Source organism: Gobio gobio (genome assembly GCF_949357685.1).
Source record: "Gobio gobio genome assembly, chromosome: 3".
NCBI lineage: Eukaryota > Metazoa > Chordata > Actinopteri > Cypriniformes > Gobionidae > Gobio > Gobio gobio.
Window position 1 is genome coordinate 57312450 of NC_137099.1, and position 18918 is coordinate 57331367.

General features: G+C 38.7%; 2 protein-coding genes across 2 annotated transcripts in view; both read right to left on the reverse strand.

The window, feature by feature from the left end:
- Positions 1 to 147: 147 nt before the first annotated feature.
- Positions 148 to 9324, reverse strand: pgam1b (phosphoglycerate mutase 1b). Its single transcript, XM_079812812.1, has 4 exons — positions 8961 to 9324; positions 5201 to 5475; positions 3578 to 3758; positions 148 to 1124 (listed from the first exon to the last, which is right to left on the reverse strand). Exons 1-4 carry the CDS (start codon positions 9097 to 9099, stop codon positions 955 to 957), a joined length of 765 nt encoding a protein of 254 aa, XP_079668938.1. The 5' UTR covers positions 9100 to 9324; the 3' UTR covers positions 148 to 954.
- Positions 9325 to 11685: 2361 nt separating this feature from the next.
- The window catches only part of cdc25d (cell division cycle 25 homolog d), an 8169-nt gene continuing 936 nt past the window's right edge, over positions 11686 to 18918 (reverse strand). The window contains exons 2-12 of the mRNA XM_079812809.1: positions 18681 to 18778; positions 17881 to 17908; positions 17771 to 17801; positions 17641 to 17691; positions 15800 to 15937; positions 15537 to 15641; positions 12883 to 12945; positions 12626 to 12724; positions 12348 to 12547; positions 12152 to 12269; positions 11686 to 11926 (exon numbers count right to left, since the gene is read on the reverse strand). Coding sequence (XP_079668935.1) covers positions 11789 to 11926; positions 12152 to 12269; positions 12348 to 12547; positions 12626 to 12724; positions 12883 to 12945; positions 15537 to 15641; positions 15800 to 15937; positions 17641 to 17691; positions 17771 to 17801; positions 17881 to 17908; positions 18681 to 18778 — 1069 coding nt within the window. The 3' untranslated portion in view covers positions 11686 to 11788. The remainder of the gene's footprint in view (positions 11927 to 12151; positions 12270 to 12347; positions 12548 to 12625; positions 12725 to 12882; positions 12946 to 15536; positions 15642 to 15799; positions 15938 to 17640; positions 17692 to 17770; positions 17802 to 17880; positions 17909 to 18680; positions 18779 to 18918) is intronic.

Sequence of the window (18918 nt, forward strand, 5' to 3'; positions counted from 1 at the left end):
CATGTCAAACATAGTAACATTTACTCACACCAGAACAATTTAAAATTCACTTAATTGTAATAAAATAAAATAAAACGATTTTCCACATTTTAAAATCATCTCTACATCGCTATAATTTATACTTTAGGAATCAGATTAGAGACAAAAAAAGTTAAAAGCATTATTTTTGATTCAATAAGCCAATATTTATTAGGGATTGCACATTAATTGCAATGACAGAACTGTCTTTCAGTCCAGCAAAATAATCTCAACATTTGTTTTACAAGCGAAATGTGAAGGAACAGACAATGTGAGCATTTATTTTCTGGGGCACAATGTTCAATATTTACATCATGGTGAATGTTTGCAGGGTCAAAATGCATTATACTTGACATGGACATCAGCAGGATTTCAACATTCAGTGACATTTACCACATAAATGGTGACAAAAATGACCATAAACATCTCCCCAAAAAAATCCCACAGGAATATAATCTGTTGCTAACCAAACGTATTGACTCTATATGTAGGAGAATCCTAAAAACGAACCGTGTTGGATATTTCAGGAGCATGTCTGTGGGCGAGCAGAGATCTAGAGCAGCGGGACAATGCATGAATCACAGGAAGATGGGAAAACGCACCACTTCTGCAGCCCACCCAACCATTAATATATGCCGTTGCCTAGCAACAATTGTCAAAGCGATGCCATCACAGACAAACACATGTGCCATCTTCTGAAATGTGCGGTCGTGGATTTTCAGTGTCAAGACTATATAAACACACAGTGGCTCAGTTTCACTGCATACGCACATACTCAAGCTGTAACGGTTGCATTTTATTAGCATGGTCCCGATTCGGAGCATTAGGAAAGAAATGATTGGTCACTGGTTTGGTTCTAGGCTCATGGTAAAACACTGATTGCATTCTTGAGGAGGATTGTGGGAAATAAGAGAGCGATTATGGGACGCCCCGGGCCTACTTCTTGGCTTTGCCCTGAGCGGCGACGGCCTCCATGGCTTTGCGGACGGTCTCCTCATCTCCCAGGAACTGCATGGGCTTCACGGGCTTCAGGTTCTTGTCCAGCTCATAAAGGATGGGGATTCCTGTGGGCAGGTTCAGCTCCATGATCGCCTCCTCTGACATACCTGGAACAAACACACCAGAACCAGCCAATCAAATACATGCATATATAAAACGCTGGTGGTTGCTATGCAGTTGCTAAGGGGTTTAGAAAAAACTACTCCTCTTGAATGCTGCATGTCCACCAAAGCATTTTTTCTAGCGTATTTCCAATTGAATTCAAAGGGAGCATCGAACCAGTTACAGTCACTTTTTACCCAGCCGTCCAATCACAGTGGAGATGGGGCGGGACAAATACCACACCAACCAGACGCCACATTCTGCTTGTATAACGATTACAAACGACAACAACTCTTCATCCAAAACTAGTGCCAGACCAAGGGCCTATACCATGAAGCCGGTTTAGCTGGCTAGCCAGATATGTTTAAGCTTAGTTTGTGCCAATCCTGGGTTTTAGGTACCATTAAAGTGCTTTGGCTTTTAGCTGTATTCATCTCCATAGTAACTTGCGCTCCACGGCTAACCTGCTCCAGGTCAGGTTATGTTCTGGATAAGAGATCTCAAACTGAAATTGGACCAATCAGCTGTGAGCGACACACCTCTGATGTAATAAAGTCACTCCCTCTGTTTCTACTCCAAATTAAAGGTCACTACATAGCAAATGGTTTTTAAAAGACTAAAGCGTCTGGCTTTTAACAATGCTTATTTATAATAATAATTTTGAATGATAAAGATATAATTTATGTAATTATTATACCATTAATCGATTACACATGTATCATTTTAGTTAATCAATCATTAATAGGCACTTTGTTAAAATTAATATAAATAGCTTATACAAAGGTCATACAAATAAGCTTTAAAATCAATAAATAAAGCTATAAAAATGACTACATGTGAGCTTAAATGTTCAATTCTCTCTATATATCAACTAAACTAACTTCATAATTTTTACTTGCATTGACGTAGTAATATTTTCTTTAAGTTGTCCTCTTTTATAGACAGCTCTCTGTGTGAATTTGTTTAAATTCTTAATATTTTTCAATCATGTAGTATTCTGCAGAAGAGAGAAGTGAATCTCTGTTGATCCACAGCGTGTGATTGGCTGTTCACTACTGATGTCACAGCTTAACTCCGGATCAAAGCCTGAGCTGACAGAGAAAGCTGATGCTCAGCACCAACAAAGCCTGAATAGATTGGTTTGATTTGGTCTTGTCAACTCAAAACTTATCCTGTAACCCTGAGTTTGTTAAACCACCGTCATGGTACAGGCCCCTGGTATGTTATATTGTGTTGACACGTGTACATTCAGAAACGTCAATCAAATGCTAATAGTTCCGCGGATATTCTGTTTCAGCACATATAGCGTCTCAACTGGCCGAAGCGCTCCCAGTGCGAATGATAGAGGTGTCAAAATTAATCGTTTCTTCGATGCATCGCGATGCAGACGAGGGCGATTCGGTATCGGTTCAGTAATAGACCATAACCGATGTACAGATTATTTTCTGATGTCATTTGACACGTACGTGCTGTGTCGCGGTAGCACACAATGGCAGAGGGAGGCGAGACGTTTTAACTACTTTAAAAGCCAACATCTGGGCATTTTATGTACAACGGCTTTATGTACAACCTGGTAAGCACGACCTGGAGAACAGGAAGCGTGTTTTCTTTGAGCAGGTAAAATTAAAGGTTCAGGTCATATATCTGACTGACGAAATTGTATACATGAGGATGCAATGCACCGTCAATGCGTTGTGATGCATCGTGATATCGAATTTAACCGAATCGATGGCATGATAATCGTAATCGAACCGTGAGACATGATTTCTGGGATGCAGACAGAATCACAGAATCCAGGCATAAAAAGGGAATTTACAGTAGAATGCGGAATGCCACGGCGAGTTCTGGATGATTAAAAGTAGAGCTGTACACTTAATCAAACGGCAATATGGACTAGTGTCTGTGAATATTAAAGGTTCAATATGTAAGATTTATATATAAAAAAAATATATAATATAAAATCACACAAAATATATATATATAATTTTTTTTTTTAATTTTGAATCAATTGTTTAGGTTTTATTAATTAAATTGATTAGACATGTTTTTGATTATTAAAATGTAATTAAAACTTTTTTATTTTATTTTTTTGGATTGAGATAAATAAAACAATTTAAGAAAAAAAAGTGTGCATAGGGCGCTAAAATGCACTCTGTTCACCTTTAAATCGATTGTTTAATTGTATGTGAACTTTCATTATTTCAATTAATTAGGCAAGATTTTGATTACTAAAAGTTTAAAATAACCATTTAAACAGAATTCAGAAAAGTGGAAACAAAAACTGGGGGGAATAAAACAGAATTTTGAAAATAAAGAAGAGCCCTGCGCACTGAACCCCATCAGACTGGTTCGGGGTGGTTCAGACTGGTTCGGGGTGGTTCAGACTGGCTCAGGGTGGTTCAGACTGGTTCAGGGTGTATATACGGGAGATATCAGGGTGTCTGAGACGGATCCTCACCCTCCAGGTGTTTGACGATGCCTCGCAGGCTGTTGCCGTGGGCAGCGATGAGAACCCTCTTGCCCTCCTTGATTTGAGGGACGATCTCCTCGTTCCAGAAGGGCAGAGCTCGAGCGATAGTGTCCTTCAGGCTCTCACATGAGGGCAGCTGGTCCTCCGTCAGGTCGCCGTAGCGACGGTCCTGCAGCGACATCACATTCAGTGCTGTTATACAGGCTCAATATGAGAGAAGAGACTGCGCAGTGTTTTTAAAGTCTCTCCAATGTGCTCACCAAAACTGTGAAATATTATTAATTAAAAATAAGTGTTTTCTATGTGAATATCTGTTAAAATGTCATTTATCCTGTGATCAAAAGTGAATTCAGCGTCATTACTCCAATCTTCAGTGAAGGGGTCAAAACTATCTTCAAAACTCTTACTTCTGGGTATTTAACTAGCATCTACCATATATCTCTAGTGCTAAATCATGCTAGAAACAAGCTAACAATGTGCTAAATCATGCTAAAAACAAGCTAACAATGTGCTAAATCATGCTAAATACAAGCTAACAATGTGCTAAATCATGCTAGAAACAAGCTAACAATGTGCTAAATCATGCTAAAAACAAGCTAACAATGTGCTAAATCATGCTAAATACAAGCTAACAATGTGCTAAATCATGCTAAATACAAGCTAACAATGTGCTAAATCATGCTAGAAACAAGCTAACAATGTGCTAAATCATGCTAGAAACAAATATTATAAATATAAATTATAAAAAAAATTATATAAATACGGTTCGGTTTCTCGCACAAACCGATCCTTTCATGTCTTAAGACATCAGTGTCGTCACGAGCCGCAGGGTTTTATATGGATTTGTCAGTGCATGTTTTTTTTTTTTACTCTCATAGATTTAGCTACCATTCACATTATTCGCATTATACGACTGACAGACGGCAACGGTTTGAGTTTTTCATTTGTGTTCTACTGAAGAAACCTCACCTATATCTTGGATGCCTTGGGGGTAAGCAGATAAACATCACATTTTCGTTTTTGGCTGAACTATCCCTTTAACAACATGCAGAAACATGCTAACAATGTGCTAACTTATGCTAGAAACAAGTCAGCAATGTGCCAAATCATGTTATCAAAATGCTAAAAACAAAAAGTCAACAACAATGTGCTAAATCATGCTAGAAACAAGCTAACGTAATAAATCGTTCTGGCAACATGCTAAAACATGCTAGCAAAAGTAGTAAATCATGCTAAAAACATGCTAAATTATGCTAGAAATGCTAAAAATGTGTTAAATCATGTAAGAAACATGCTAGCAATATGCAAAATCAGGCTAGTAACACGATAAAGCATGCTAGCAACATGTTAAAATTGTATTGACTTCTTTGAGTAAAATCTTCATACTTCAAGCTGTTCAAAGTTTTAGACGAGGCTTCGTTGAGTTTTTGTCAACAAACTTTGCTCCTCTAATTTGAAACTGTCGTGATATCGAATTGAACCGAATCGATGGCATGATAATCGTAATCGAACCGTGAGACATGATTTCTGGGATGCAGACAGAATCACAGAATCCAGGCATTGTGTCTTCATTTCTTTTAAAAAGGTGGTGTATAAACCTCTCTCTCTCACCTTGCTTATGGCAGTGTAGAAGTCGTGGTCGGGGTCCATTGGTGGCGGTGGGGTGTCGTAGGAGCGCCTCCAGATCTTCACCTGCGCCTCGCCGTGTTTAGCCGCCGTCTCGGCCTTGTTGAGCCCCGTCAGGCCACCGTAGTGACGCTCGTTCAGACGCCAGGTGCGGTGCACGGGCAGCCACATCTGATCGATGCCGTCCAGCACCAGCCACAGGGTCCTGATCGCTCGCTTCAGCACCGACGTGTAGCAGATGTCAAACTCATAACTCGCATCTGGAGGACGCCATGTATATTATTCAGGTTATGTAACAGATGCAGATGAGGATAGGATGGCATCAATTAAAACAAAACAAAATCTCAAATCTCCTCCATATCGATAATTTAGTTAATATTTGAAAAACAACTCAATCTTGTCCACAAATCAGTCACTAAACTCAAACAAAAATAGCCAATATCATCATAAGGTCATATCTTTAATCAATATTTAAAGGGATAGTTCACCCAAAAATGAACATTCTGTCATCATTTACTCTCCCTCATGTCATTCCAAACCCGTAAGACTTTCGTTCATCTTCAGAACACAGATCAAGATGTTTTTGATGAACTCTGATTCACACCGGATGCGAAGAAGGTGAACGCTTGAACATTTTGAGTTTACATTCACTGCACAACAGACACGAATTTGCGTCATGGGCGGGGCTTCTGCCAGCCGGCCCGTCTCGTTGAGAAATGGCTGACATGGGCTGTGTTTACACGTCTTTTTTGTTAAATTTCTACTGTTAATGTGACAAAACGTAGTTTTAAGACTTTTTCAGTTGATAATGTAGTTGTTTAAAGCTCAAATCTGTGGTTTATTTATATAAAGAGTGCCTATTTGAACATTTGATCTGGCGTTTTCGGTGGATTAGCGGCGGTCAGCGCTCATTAACCCCGGTGAGAGAAGAATTTCCTCGGCCAGTCCTTCTGCCGTCTGCCGCTGGCTCTGATGTCTCTGTGGGGTCTCGAGCTATAATTCGTCTTGTGTAGATCTAACGGCTGATCTTTGGTCTCATGGATCTATAATTTGTTCCCTGGCAAAACGTTTAGGCTGAGGGCAGGGCTCCAGACTGCGACCAAATGGTCGCATTTTGCGACAAAAATAAATAAAGAGTGTGCGACCATTAAATTTGCCTGCTGTCGGTACTGGAGAAATTAAGAAAATACACTTACTATTTATAATTGATAGACGTTATATCTGGCAAATTCAATCTTTGCCAGCTGTTTCTATATGAGATAATATTAAACCATTTGTCCGTGATGCATTTTTGCCATTCGCAATCCTGAAGAGAGAGAAAGCGAGCGAGCGAGCTCACGTGGAGCTACAGCTACACAACACCACAGTCAGCTTAATGAGTGACGATGGCCAAGAACTAAACACAAGTTTAGTCTGCTTAAACTTTAGGGATGTGCTGTGATATTAATTTTATTTTCGATTTTGGCTTCCAAGAATTATAAAAAGATGATATGAGGTAAAACTATTCCTATAGCCGTGTTCGTCAAGCTCATCCTTCCCTTCACAGCCTTGCGCTGTCATTTCTCCCTAAACCTAAACTTAACTTCAGAATCAGTGGTTGTTGTAAACTGCTGTCTCTACTGTTGCTAAACTGCGGGATGTGTTTGATAATAAAGAGCTATTAAATGCTCAATAATCCGTGCAAGAGATGCTGTTTCCAACTTCAAGGTGGCTTATGTGTGTGTGCTGCGAAATGAACCGATTTGCGCTTTATATTTTAGGCTTCGTGTGCGCGTCTAAACCATCAAATAAACAACAAATAGCCGGTGTCAAAATGACCGGATTGGAGAGTAGTTACTTTAACAGTTTATATCTTAAATGGGCGTAAATAGTTTGGAGAAATAGGAGAATATGATATTATTAGTTCTACATCTTAAATGGGCGTAAATAGTTTGGAGAAATAGGAGAATATGATATTATTAGTTCTACATTCGATCGGTCTTAAAGGGGCAGCGTCTAATAAACCTGCTGACGATTGAGCCATTCATTCGAATCAAACAAAAGGCAAATAGAAAATATTCACATCTCTTGAATGAAAAACTTTAGCTTTTATAAGCATTAATCTATCAATTTATACAGTGAAAACTGTGCAGTGTTATTTTACATTTCATTCCTTTATTGTAGGTTTGTTCTTACTGTAATAATGTTAGCAGACCTTCCGAATGCCTGCACACTGGTCCATTTACACATAGATGTTTTATATTTTTGTTTTTTATATATTTTTTTTTTATATATTTTTTTATATTTTTATATTTATATTTGCTGTTTCTTTTGCTATAGATATTTTACTTTTCAGATTATAAAGCCATGTTAATTATGTTCTTAATTATGTTTTTTTCTTAAAAAAAAAAAAAATACATATACATACATATATATATATATATATGGGCAAAGTGAAGTTTCATTACTTTTTTATTTTTAGGCTATTTAACTTTACGTTACCGTTGTAGCCAACTAGCACTGACTTTGAATGTTTGAGTGAATTGTTTGCTTTATTTCATGTGTAGCTTATTATACCTTTTACTTATACTTTTGTATTATTGATCAAAAATAAACTTGCATTTAACAAAAAGAGTCTGGGTTGTTTTTCATGTCATTTAATGTTATCACAGTGATAATCATATTGTCTTAACCAGATATTAATATACAGATTTTGTCCACATTGTTGTCACTACTAGAGCAAGCTCCTGATTGGTTAACGCGGCGCGAATATCTGCCAAAGTTCAGATTTTTCAACTTGAGCGATTCGCGCAAATCGCGTTCAAAGCGCTCAATTCGCGTCATTCGTGCGAATCGCGCCGCAGAGTGCCATTTCACGTCTCTGCATTGACTTAACATGTAAATCACTCGCGCAAATCGCGTCAATCGCACCATGAGAGATTTCTGTCCCTCCATTGACAGCTACGCAACTACTGTACTGAGTTGACGCTTCAAAAAGTTCATAAAGAGATCGTAAAACTAATCCATATGACTCCAAATTTTCCACGATCGATTTATACGATGAACAGATTGAATTTAAGCTTTTATTCACATATAAACATTCATGACACACATCAGTGGTGGTAAACAGAAGCTTAAGCATGTGTGCTTGACGTGCGAGAACCAATGAGGTTAATTCTCGCATTACGCTGCACGTTTGAGCTGATCAATGTTTATATGTGAATAAATGCCTAAATTAAATCTGTTCATCGTATATAAAGTGATCATGTCTCTTTAGAAAATTTGGACTAAACCGCTTGATTCATATGGATTAGTTTTACAATCTTTTTGAAGCGGTAGTTGCGTAGCTGTCAATGGAGGGACAGAAAACTTCTGAGAGTTCATTGAATAGGTCTTCATTTGTGTTCCCAGATTTTCGTTCCCGTCTTACGGGTTTGTAACGACATGAGGTGAGGAATAACAGAATATAAAATTTTGTGTGAACTATCCCTTTAATCATAAAGACTTGTGGGTGAAATCTTTTGACTTTAGCCAATAAGCAAACACTTACAACATCCTCGCAACCACCAAGTAACGCTTTGACAACAAAAATACACAGTTGTCAAAGAGGAAACGAGGAAGAGCAGCTCAAGCTTATCTAATCATGCATTAAATAGTAGTAATCATCATAATACAATAACACATCTTCGCTGGTGCATCTCTGCAGGCCCTGCTGCTCGAACGCAGTGCAGAAGAACATAAGAAGATCAGTTTAATAAACGCTCACCTTTCAGGGCCTGTCCGCCCCTCTTGGCCTCCTCCTCCCCGGTCTCGCTCAGATCGGCATCGAACCAGCCGCAGAATCGGTTCTCCTGGTTCCAGCAGCTCTCGCCGTGGCGGATCAGCACCAGCTTATACGCGGCCATATCGCGCGATGTGCAGGAAAACGCTCTCAAACGCAGCGGGAATGTTCGCAAATAACGGAGACACGGCCCCGGGAGACGGATGAGAGATGCTGGCAGGGTGAGCGGTAATGTCGCACCGGTGCTTTTGGAGGTCGTCGCTTGTGAAAGTGAGGACGGAACGCTTCCTGCTGCGCGCGACCTATCAGGGGGAAGAGCACGCGCGTCCACGCACGTCACCACGCGACCTTGAGTGTGTTTTGTCATCATAATTCTGGATATAAACATGTTTGCACTGACATATAGTTTAAAGAAAATATAGTTTTACAAATGGGTGGATGTGAAATAATTTAATATTTCGACGGGGTACATTTTTATACACAAGTTATTATAATAAATTATTATTAATATGATTGTGGAAGCTCCATATAAATAAACATTAAACGTATTTTCACGTTATACATTTTATATGATTAAAAAAATGTTTTAGATGCCATGGACCTCCAATCATCCTAAATATTATATATATATATATATATATATATATATATATATATATATATATATATATATATATATATATATATATATATATATATATATATATATATATATATATATATATATATATACATACTGTGAGGAAAAGAAGTATTTGAACACCCTGCTATTTTGCAAGTTCTCCCACTTAGAAATCATGGAGGGGTCTGAAATTGTCATCGTAGGTGCATGTCCACTGTGAGAGACATAATCTAAAAAGAAAAATCCAGATATCACAATGTATGATGAACTACTTATTTGTATGATACAGCTGCAAATAAGTATTTGCACACCTGTCTATCAGCTAGAATTCTGACCCTCAAAGACCTGTTAGTCTGCCTTTAAAATGTCCACCTCCACTCCATTTATTATCCTAAATTAGATGCACCTGTTTGAGGTCATTAGCTGCATAAAGACACCTGTCCACCCCATACAATCAGTAGAATCCAACTAATAACATGGCCAAGACCAAAGAGCTGTCCAAAGACACTAGAGACAAAATTGTACACCTCCACAAGGCTGGAAAGGGCTACGGGGAAATTGCCAAGCAGCTTGGTGAAAAAAGGTCCACTGTTGGAGCAATCATTAGAAAATGGAAGAAGCTAAACATGACTGTCAGTCTCCCTCAGACTGGGGCTCCATGCAAGATCTTACCTCGTGGGGTCTCAATGATCCTAAGAAAGGTGAGAAATCAGCCCAGAACTACACGGGAGGAGCTGGTCAATGACCTGAAAAGAGCTGGGACCACCGTTTCCAAGGTTACTGTTGGTAATACACTAAGACGTCATTGTTTGAAATCATGCATGGCACGGAAAGTTCCCCTGCTTAAACCAGCACATGTCCAGGCCCATCTTAAGTTTGCCAATGACCATTTGGATGATCCAGAGGAGTCATGGGAGAAAGTCATGTGGTCAGATGAGACCAAAATAGAACTTTTTGGTCATAATTCCACTAAACGTGTTTGGAGGAAGAAGAATGATGAGTACCATCCCAAGAACACCATCCCTACTGTGAAGCATGGGGGTGGCAGCATCATGCTCTGGGGGTGTTTTTCTGCACATGGGACAGGGCGACTGCACTGTATTAAGGAGAGGATGACTGGGACCATGTATTGCGAGATTTTGGGGAACAACCTCCTTCCCTCAGTTAGAGCATTAAAGATGGGTCGAGGCTGGGTCTTCCAACATGACAATGACCCGAAGCACACAGCCAGGATAACCAAGGAGTGGCTCTGTAAGAAGCATATCAAGGTTCTGGCGTGGCCTAGCCAGTCTCCAGACTTAAACCCAATAGAGAATCTTTGGAGGGAGCTCAAACTCCGTGTTTCTCAGCGACAGGCCAGAAACCTGACTGATCTAGAGAAGATCTGTGTGGAGGAGTGGGCCAAAATCCCTCCTGCAGTGCAAACTACAGGAAACGTTTGACCTCTGTAATTGCAAACAAAGGCTACTGTACCAAATATTAACATTGATTTTCTCAGGTGTTCAAATACTTATTTGCAGCTGTATCATACAAATAAATAGTTAAAAATCATACATTGGGATTTCTGGATTTTTTTTTTAGATTATGTCTCTCACAGTGGACATGCACCTACGATGACAATTTCAGACCCCTCCATGATTTCTAAGTGGGAGAACTTGCAAAATAGCAGGGTGTTCAAATACTTCTTTTCCTCACAGTATGTATATATATATATAATGTTCATGTATAACTATAAACCATAGACTGTTTATACTATGAAAAGTGTATATTATGAAACGAAAAGTTTATACTATGAAAAATTAACTAACTACAGTATTGTACTGTTAGATGTATTATTTATTTATTTAAATCAATTATTTATTATTAAATTAATTGATCTTTTTAGTTTAACCATGATTTTATTATTTTTTTATTTTCACAGTTTCTTTTTCTATTTTTTTCCACGGATCGAGCGCTTCCTTGCAGGGCCCCCTTGAATTTGTATTATTGAATAAGAAAATCTAAAAGAAAATGATTAAATATGATACTGAATAAGTGATACAACACCCTTTTCCTCTTTTTTGTTTAAAAAACCCCAGAAATTGCAGTCAGTGTTTGAAATGCTTTATTCAGGGGCCGACAGTTTAGTTGATGTGACAGATGTACATGAAAGGTCATTCAATTAAATTATATAAATATATACATATCAAATTTAACATGTCGTTGTTTGATGTATTCTGATTGGCCGTCGTCTTCGCTGCCGTGTGGGTCTTTTCCTGCGGAACCCGTGAAGCTGCTCCCGGTACTCGCGCTGGCGCATGGGCACGTAACCGCAGGGATCACACAGACCCTGAGACAGAGAGAGACACCGGGACTGACACATACTGGGGTTAAAGTATGATGTGATTGGTCTACTCTGCTCTGATTGGTCAGATCACCCAGTCGGTTGTGATTGGAAAGTGGCTTCTCTGTGAGCTGTGCTTCATACACTATTGACAGTAGACAATCATCTGATCGTAGAACATCACTAATGTGAGCGCACCTTGAGACAGTGAGATATTGTGTTGTACTGTACCGGATAAGAGGCATAGAAGCGTTTGTAACCCCCCAGCAGCAGGTAGAGCTCGGGGTAGTGCAGGTTCGGATACACCTGAGCATTGACACACCTGTCCAGCCTCCTCAGATACTGACACCTGTTGGACGGGTGTGAGCTTGAGTAATCGTGAACACTCAATGAGTGAGTGTGTGTGTGTGTAGAGTGTGTTTCTCACAGATGAGGTCCTCGTTCCGATGAGAACTCGCAGTGGAACACTATCAGTTTCCGTGGCGATGACCCCTCTTCCCCTGGGAGAGAGTGAGGCGGATGAGCCACACACCGGCCGCACGGCCTCAGAGATTGGGAAAGAGCTCCTGCTGAGTCCTGATGCACCGCCTGCTGGATCTGAGACTCCGTGTACAGGTTCACTGCGCCCTGCATGAGTGCAGGACAGCATAAAGGTCACGATAGGAAGACACTGGTGTGAAAAAAACACTCAGTATTTTAATGCACCTTAATGTGTCCTCCTTGATACTCGTAGGGGTAACGGCAGTCGACGATGAGGAAGTCTTCCACTGCAGGACCAAACTGACCTCTGATCAGAGACGCCACCTTCAGGTCAGGGGCAGACAATACTTTTACCACGTCTTGTGTCATTCAAATATCATTCTCTGAAAGCTATCTTGTGACTAAGAAAAAAATGTAATATGAAACCAAAGAAATTCAGCTTTTTATCCACCCTTGCTTAGAAAACAGTAATGATTTCTTACGGTGTGTGCGCTGACACAGTGAAGCTCCCGATGGCCGGCTCTCTCAACAGGAAGCAGGTGTTGCTATGGAAACAATTGTATCAAGACACAAGACGACTCAGAATGAACTCTAAAGATTCACCCTTTGAAGGCATGAAAATTATAGTAATCAATAACGTGCACTTTGAGGACTTTTCTGCTCACTAAGGCTGTATTTATTAGCTTAAAAATACAGTAAAAATTGTGAAATATTACAATTTGAAATAGCTGTTTTCTATGTGAATATATAGTAAAATATAATTTATTCCTGTGATCAAAGCTGCATTTATCATTAGTCCAGTCTTCAGTGTCACACGATCCTTCAGAAATCAATCTGATATGAGGATTTGAGGATCAAGAAACATTTATGATTATTATTATTATTATTATTATATAAACTGTGATACATTTTTTCAGGATTCATGTAATATAAAAATCTTTTGTAATATTATAAATGTCTTTACTGCCAATTGGATCATTTGTTTGATTTCTTAAAAACAATCTCGCATAATCACTTTGAAATACGTCACATTGTTTCATTTAGATTATTTTGCAGAGCCAACCTTACTGAAGTTTAATATTATTATTATTATTATTATTATTATTATTATTATTATTATTATTATTATTTAAATCAATGAACATGACAATAGTCATTTCCAACATATAGTATAAAATATATTGAAATAAATAATAATACAAGTAAAATGAATAAAATAATAATAACAACAGTAAAAGGATCAGGTATGAGATCATCAAATAGCTACAAACATGGGCGTCGGAAGCAAAAGAAATGTGGGTGGGTCCTCTCCCAGAAAACAATTTACTGGAGTAGATGCCACTTACATTAAGTACAAATATACCGTCTTGTTTACTTAACGTCTGGTTGGGCCAGACAAAAACACTGAATCATTTACAGTGGCGATAGTGTAGGGGTAAGACGCATGGCATCAAGCTTTTGCCGAACTCGCTCTACTCCCTTTTCCCATCACATATCAGATCGGAAAGACATTTATTTTCAATAAAAATGAAGAGAATATTCGAAAAGTGGAAATAAAGCTTCTATCGTGTATTTATCGTTTAGGGGTACTTGAACAGACATGCACTAAATTAGAAACGGTAAAAGTGAGTGGGTCCAATATCATTAGTCGTAAAAAGTGGGTGGGTCTTGTCCCACCCAGATACAATGGTTCTGACGCCCATGGCTACAAATAGCGTAAAAGCTTCACTTAGGCCCCATTCACATGGTTCAAGTGACCCAATTTGTCCCTCTCATGTGGCACAGATCGGATATGACATGTGAACGTGTAAGCAGGAAAAAAAACCTCATGAATTCCGATATGCTCCAATCGGATTCAGGCCTCACTCATATGTGGTAATAAATCCAATATGATTCAGATACGTGCATTTGCGTCTGCCATGTAAGCGGTTAAATCAGATATCCCCCAGTAAATGTGAGTCGTACATCATTGAAAAAGGGTCGGAGGTGAATGACGTCAACTCAGGTGGACACGAACAGCGGTCACATGACACTAATGACACTCTCTTTCTCTGCCTTACGAGAGCTATGTTTTGCTGACCTTTAAATAGTGCGGAAAGGAAAACATTGAATAATCATCTAGTCTGCATGCATTGCATATCGTGCCGTTTTACTTCCTTTTCTGGGTCAGAACGTCTTGGGCCAGTGTATTGTGTAAATGCAAATATCGGATACGGGTCGCTTTTAAAAGACGGATATAGTCACCAAATCGTAATTGTGCATCAGACCTGCAGTGTAAATGCGGCCATAGAGACCTAGTGCGTTTTGCTTTACTATTTTTCAACCCAAGTAGTAACTCAATATAATTTTTCATATTCATCTGAAATAACAAAAAGGTGTATTTATGTATATGGTATTTCCCCATAATCAAACAAAGATTAACTATTAAGGCCACATTTGGTACCAACCAGACTGTAAAAAACTCTGGACGTAGTGTCCGTCACGACGCCTGTAGGTTTCTGAAGAGCATTTCTGAAGCCTAAAGGCCTGTACACACCGGGACGAATATCGCGCGCGATCTCATTGGTCGGCCAGTTTTTAACGCGCCGCGTCAAAATAAAAAAACGAACCCGAGGCGTTTTTTAAAAATGACGCTTTTACGCCTGCCATTTTGCGTGTCGGTGTGCACACTCACATTGGCGCCCTTTGTTTAGTCACGAGCCGTTAAACGTTGGCGATAAATGCGCGCGAAAATCGTCCCGGTGTGAACAGGCCTTAAAGCTGGCCGTCGCCATCTTGGCAACGCGTCACTCCCGGATAACTGAAAATGGGCAAAGAGGCGGGATGTGGGTGGAGCTGAGGCGCATGGTTGCTGAAACCACGCCCACCTAGCTCAACCATAGTGGCAATCCATCTGTCACTCAAGTGGCCACGCCCTTAATTGTGCAGAACTTTAAAACTTAATATAATTTAAATGGATGAGTTATTAAAAAATTCACCCCCCTCACAGTTGCCATGAAGGGCAAAATTAGCCGTATATACCAAACCCACTTTTTGTCCCAGGCTGTAAACATGTTTATTTCTGCTGTAAAGTTGGGCATTTTAACATGGGGGAGATACAGATTTGACTCCCTTCTGGAGCCTGTCTCTTCCTCACCTTACTGAAGTCCCCTATGAGTGTGAGGTCAGCGACGGCATCCTGAGTGACGTGTGTGTGCGGGGCTTCCCGCCGTGACCTCAGCTGACTGAACCTCACAACGGCCTGCAGACGGACAGGGGAGCATCAACTGTTTGTCTGGTAATATTATATAGCAGAATATAATATCATATAGCATGCCAGCCAAAATGATTGACAGGCAGAGAGTGCTTCACTAAAAGCACCTGGCTTCCACATCATCATCAGGCACTCGTTCTCCTCACCGTTGGGTCGAGCGCGTCCCTCTCTCGCGGGTGACTGGCGTCCTCTTCTGGGTCACTGCGGTACTGTCTCCAGCTTCTGCCCACTGCTTCTGCCCCATCAGCGGAGAATCTGCTGGAGAGACGCACGCGCAGCCGCTTCTGCTGGACAAATGTTCAGCCCATCACTTTGAATGCAGGTGAGATTCCAATAAAACACGCCCTATATGAGTGTGTGACCCAGTTTACCACAGCAATACAGTGCAAAGTACCAAGTCAACATCATGCCCGGATACACACACTACAAATGAGCTATCAACATCATTCTGCAACGCGGAAGACAGTTTTCTGTGAATGTGCGAGACTTCAGATTCATCAACTAGAAGAATAACAACATGCAGGAAACGGTCAAACTATATGCGCTATAAAACAATGTGTATGGAAGCCAATTTCACAAATAAATTTCATAATTTCAAAACATAATTATGACATACTAAATTGAAATTCACATAAAAAGTCACAATCATGACATATCAATAACAAAAATATATATAATTATGAAATTCAAAAGTTGAATGTATGACATTAAAAGTTGGCAAACTAAGTCACAATTTTTACTTTGTACTTTACAATTTTTACATAATTATGACGTAAACGTCTAAATTGTGAGATAAAGTCGAAATAATGACATTAAATCATAATTATGACATACTAAGTAGCAGTAGATAAACGGTTTGTCATAATTATGACTTTTATGTCATTATAATAACTTAATATGTCATAGTTTTGACTTAGTATGTCATAATTATGACTTTGAATGTCATAATGTTGACTTTTTATATTTTATATATATATGTCATAATTTAACAAATGTTTGTCGTAATTTCGCCTTAGTATGTTATAATGATGACCTTGAATATCATAATTTCGATTTAATACGTCATAATTTTGATTTGGAATTTCATAATTTGACTTTTTGTGTCATTATTATGACTTAGTATGTCATAATTTCTACTTTTTTGACTTATGACTTTGAATGCCATAATTTTGACTTTTTTGTCAATTTCAATTTAGAATTTCATAATTTGGACTTAATTCAAACATAATTTCATAATTATTGTTTTGTTTGTCATTGGTGGTATGTCATAATTTTGACTTTGAATATCATAATTTTGATTTATTTTTTATTTAGAATTTTATCATTTGACTTTGAATATTATAATTTGGATTTTTAAAATCATTTTTATGTCATTATTTCAATTTAGAATGTCATTATTATGACTTAGTATGTCATAATTTCTACTTTTTTGTCATATTTATGACTTTGAATGCCATAATGTTTACTTTTTTGTCAATTTCAATTTAGAATTTCATAATTTGGACTTAATTCAAACAATTTAATAATTATTGTTTTGTTTGTCATTGGTATGTCATATTTATGACTTTGAATATCATAATTTTGGATTGAAATGTCATAATTTTGATTTATTTTTTATTTAGAATTTTATAATTTGACTTTGAATATTATAATTTGGATTTTAAAATATTTTTTATGTCATTATTTCAATTTAGAATGTCATAATTTTGACTTAATTTTGGAAAATGTACGAAATGGGCCTCCATAAATGTGTTTATGATTATGAGAATAAATTAAAATAATCTGATGACAAATACCAGTTTGCAACATGATTTTGTTCAGTTAATATAACAGGAAGTGGATGACACTGGTAGCCTCGCACATTCAAATTACAAATAAGGTGTATAATTATATATATTGCATTTACATGCATAATTTGGATGGCATTTTGGTTGCATAAATAAAATGTGGGCTAATATCAATGAGGGTGTATGTAAGCATTACTCACAAAGGCTCGCTCGGCAGGGGAATCGTGACGGTCCCTCCACAGACACACGGGCTGAATCATCAGATGAAAATAATGTCAAAATAAAAATATGTCATTATTTATTCCTTTTCATTTGCTGTACGTGTCCTACCGTGATTGAAGAGGACTCGGGTGACAGACTTCTGCCAAGACAAACATCACAGATCATCAGATTAATCATCAACTGCATTATTAATACAAGATCGTTCATGCTAACTTTACCTCGCTCGTCGTCTTCTCACTGCAGAGACTGAGAGAAAATTCACAGTGAATTAAACTCAAATTCATAACTGAGGATGGACAGTTTAAAAGTTTGGATCTAGTAATTCTTGGAATTAATATATACATAAACAATATGTGCATGTGCAATATGTGCACAGACAATTCAACTTCTGCTGCTGCGAGGCAAGTATGAATACTTGCTCCAAAAACAACTTTAAGTGCTGCTGCAAAGAGACCCCCCTAGCAGATCTAGACAGGTGGAGCTGGGGTGGAGGAGGGTTACGACGAGCATGCAATCTAATGCTATCTGTGTCCGACCCAAATATATACATACTAGGAAGAAATGTCTGATTGGCTGTAGTAACAACCACGAGGCAACCAATCAGCAAAACGTTAGAGTTTCATGACTGGGTTTTTCCATCACTTTCCATTTTTAAAGCTATTACATTTCCTTACACCTTCATGCTTTTCAACACTTTCAACCCTGGATCTTCAGCAGAAACACTGAAGAGAAGTGACTAGGTTGTACAAGGAAATACTGCAGACTCATGAAACAATAAAACTATTGGATATGTCAGTTGTGCAAACACAAGGAGCAGGAAGAGCTTGAGTTTAAAGTGTCCTCAGAGGAGAGTTAATTAACCAGCGTGTGTGTGTGTGTGTGTGTGTGTGTGTGTGTGTGTGTGTGTGTGTGTGTGTGTGTGTGTGTGTGTGTGTGTGTGTGTGTGTGTGTGTGTGTGTGTGTGTGTGTGTGTGTGTGTGTGTGTGTGTGTGTGTGTGTGCGTAGCTCTTGTCCAGACCTGTCGGCGTCTCTCTGTCCCTGGAGAGAGTGTTGAGCGGCGGATTGATGCATTCAGGCGTCAAAACAAGCTTTCTCCAGGGGGGCGAGCTCTTTACACTGGTGACAGAACATGGCCAACAAATACAAGTTATAAGACACAACTAACAGGAATAGTCCCTCAAAAAAATAGCTATTTGAATATAAAACAAAATCAGTCTTTTTTTTTTTTTAAAGAAAAATAGCTGATGGAAGCATGT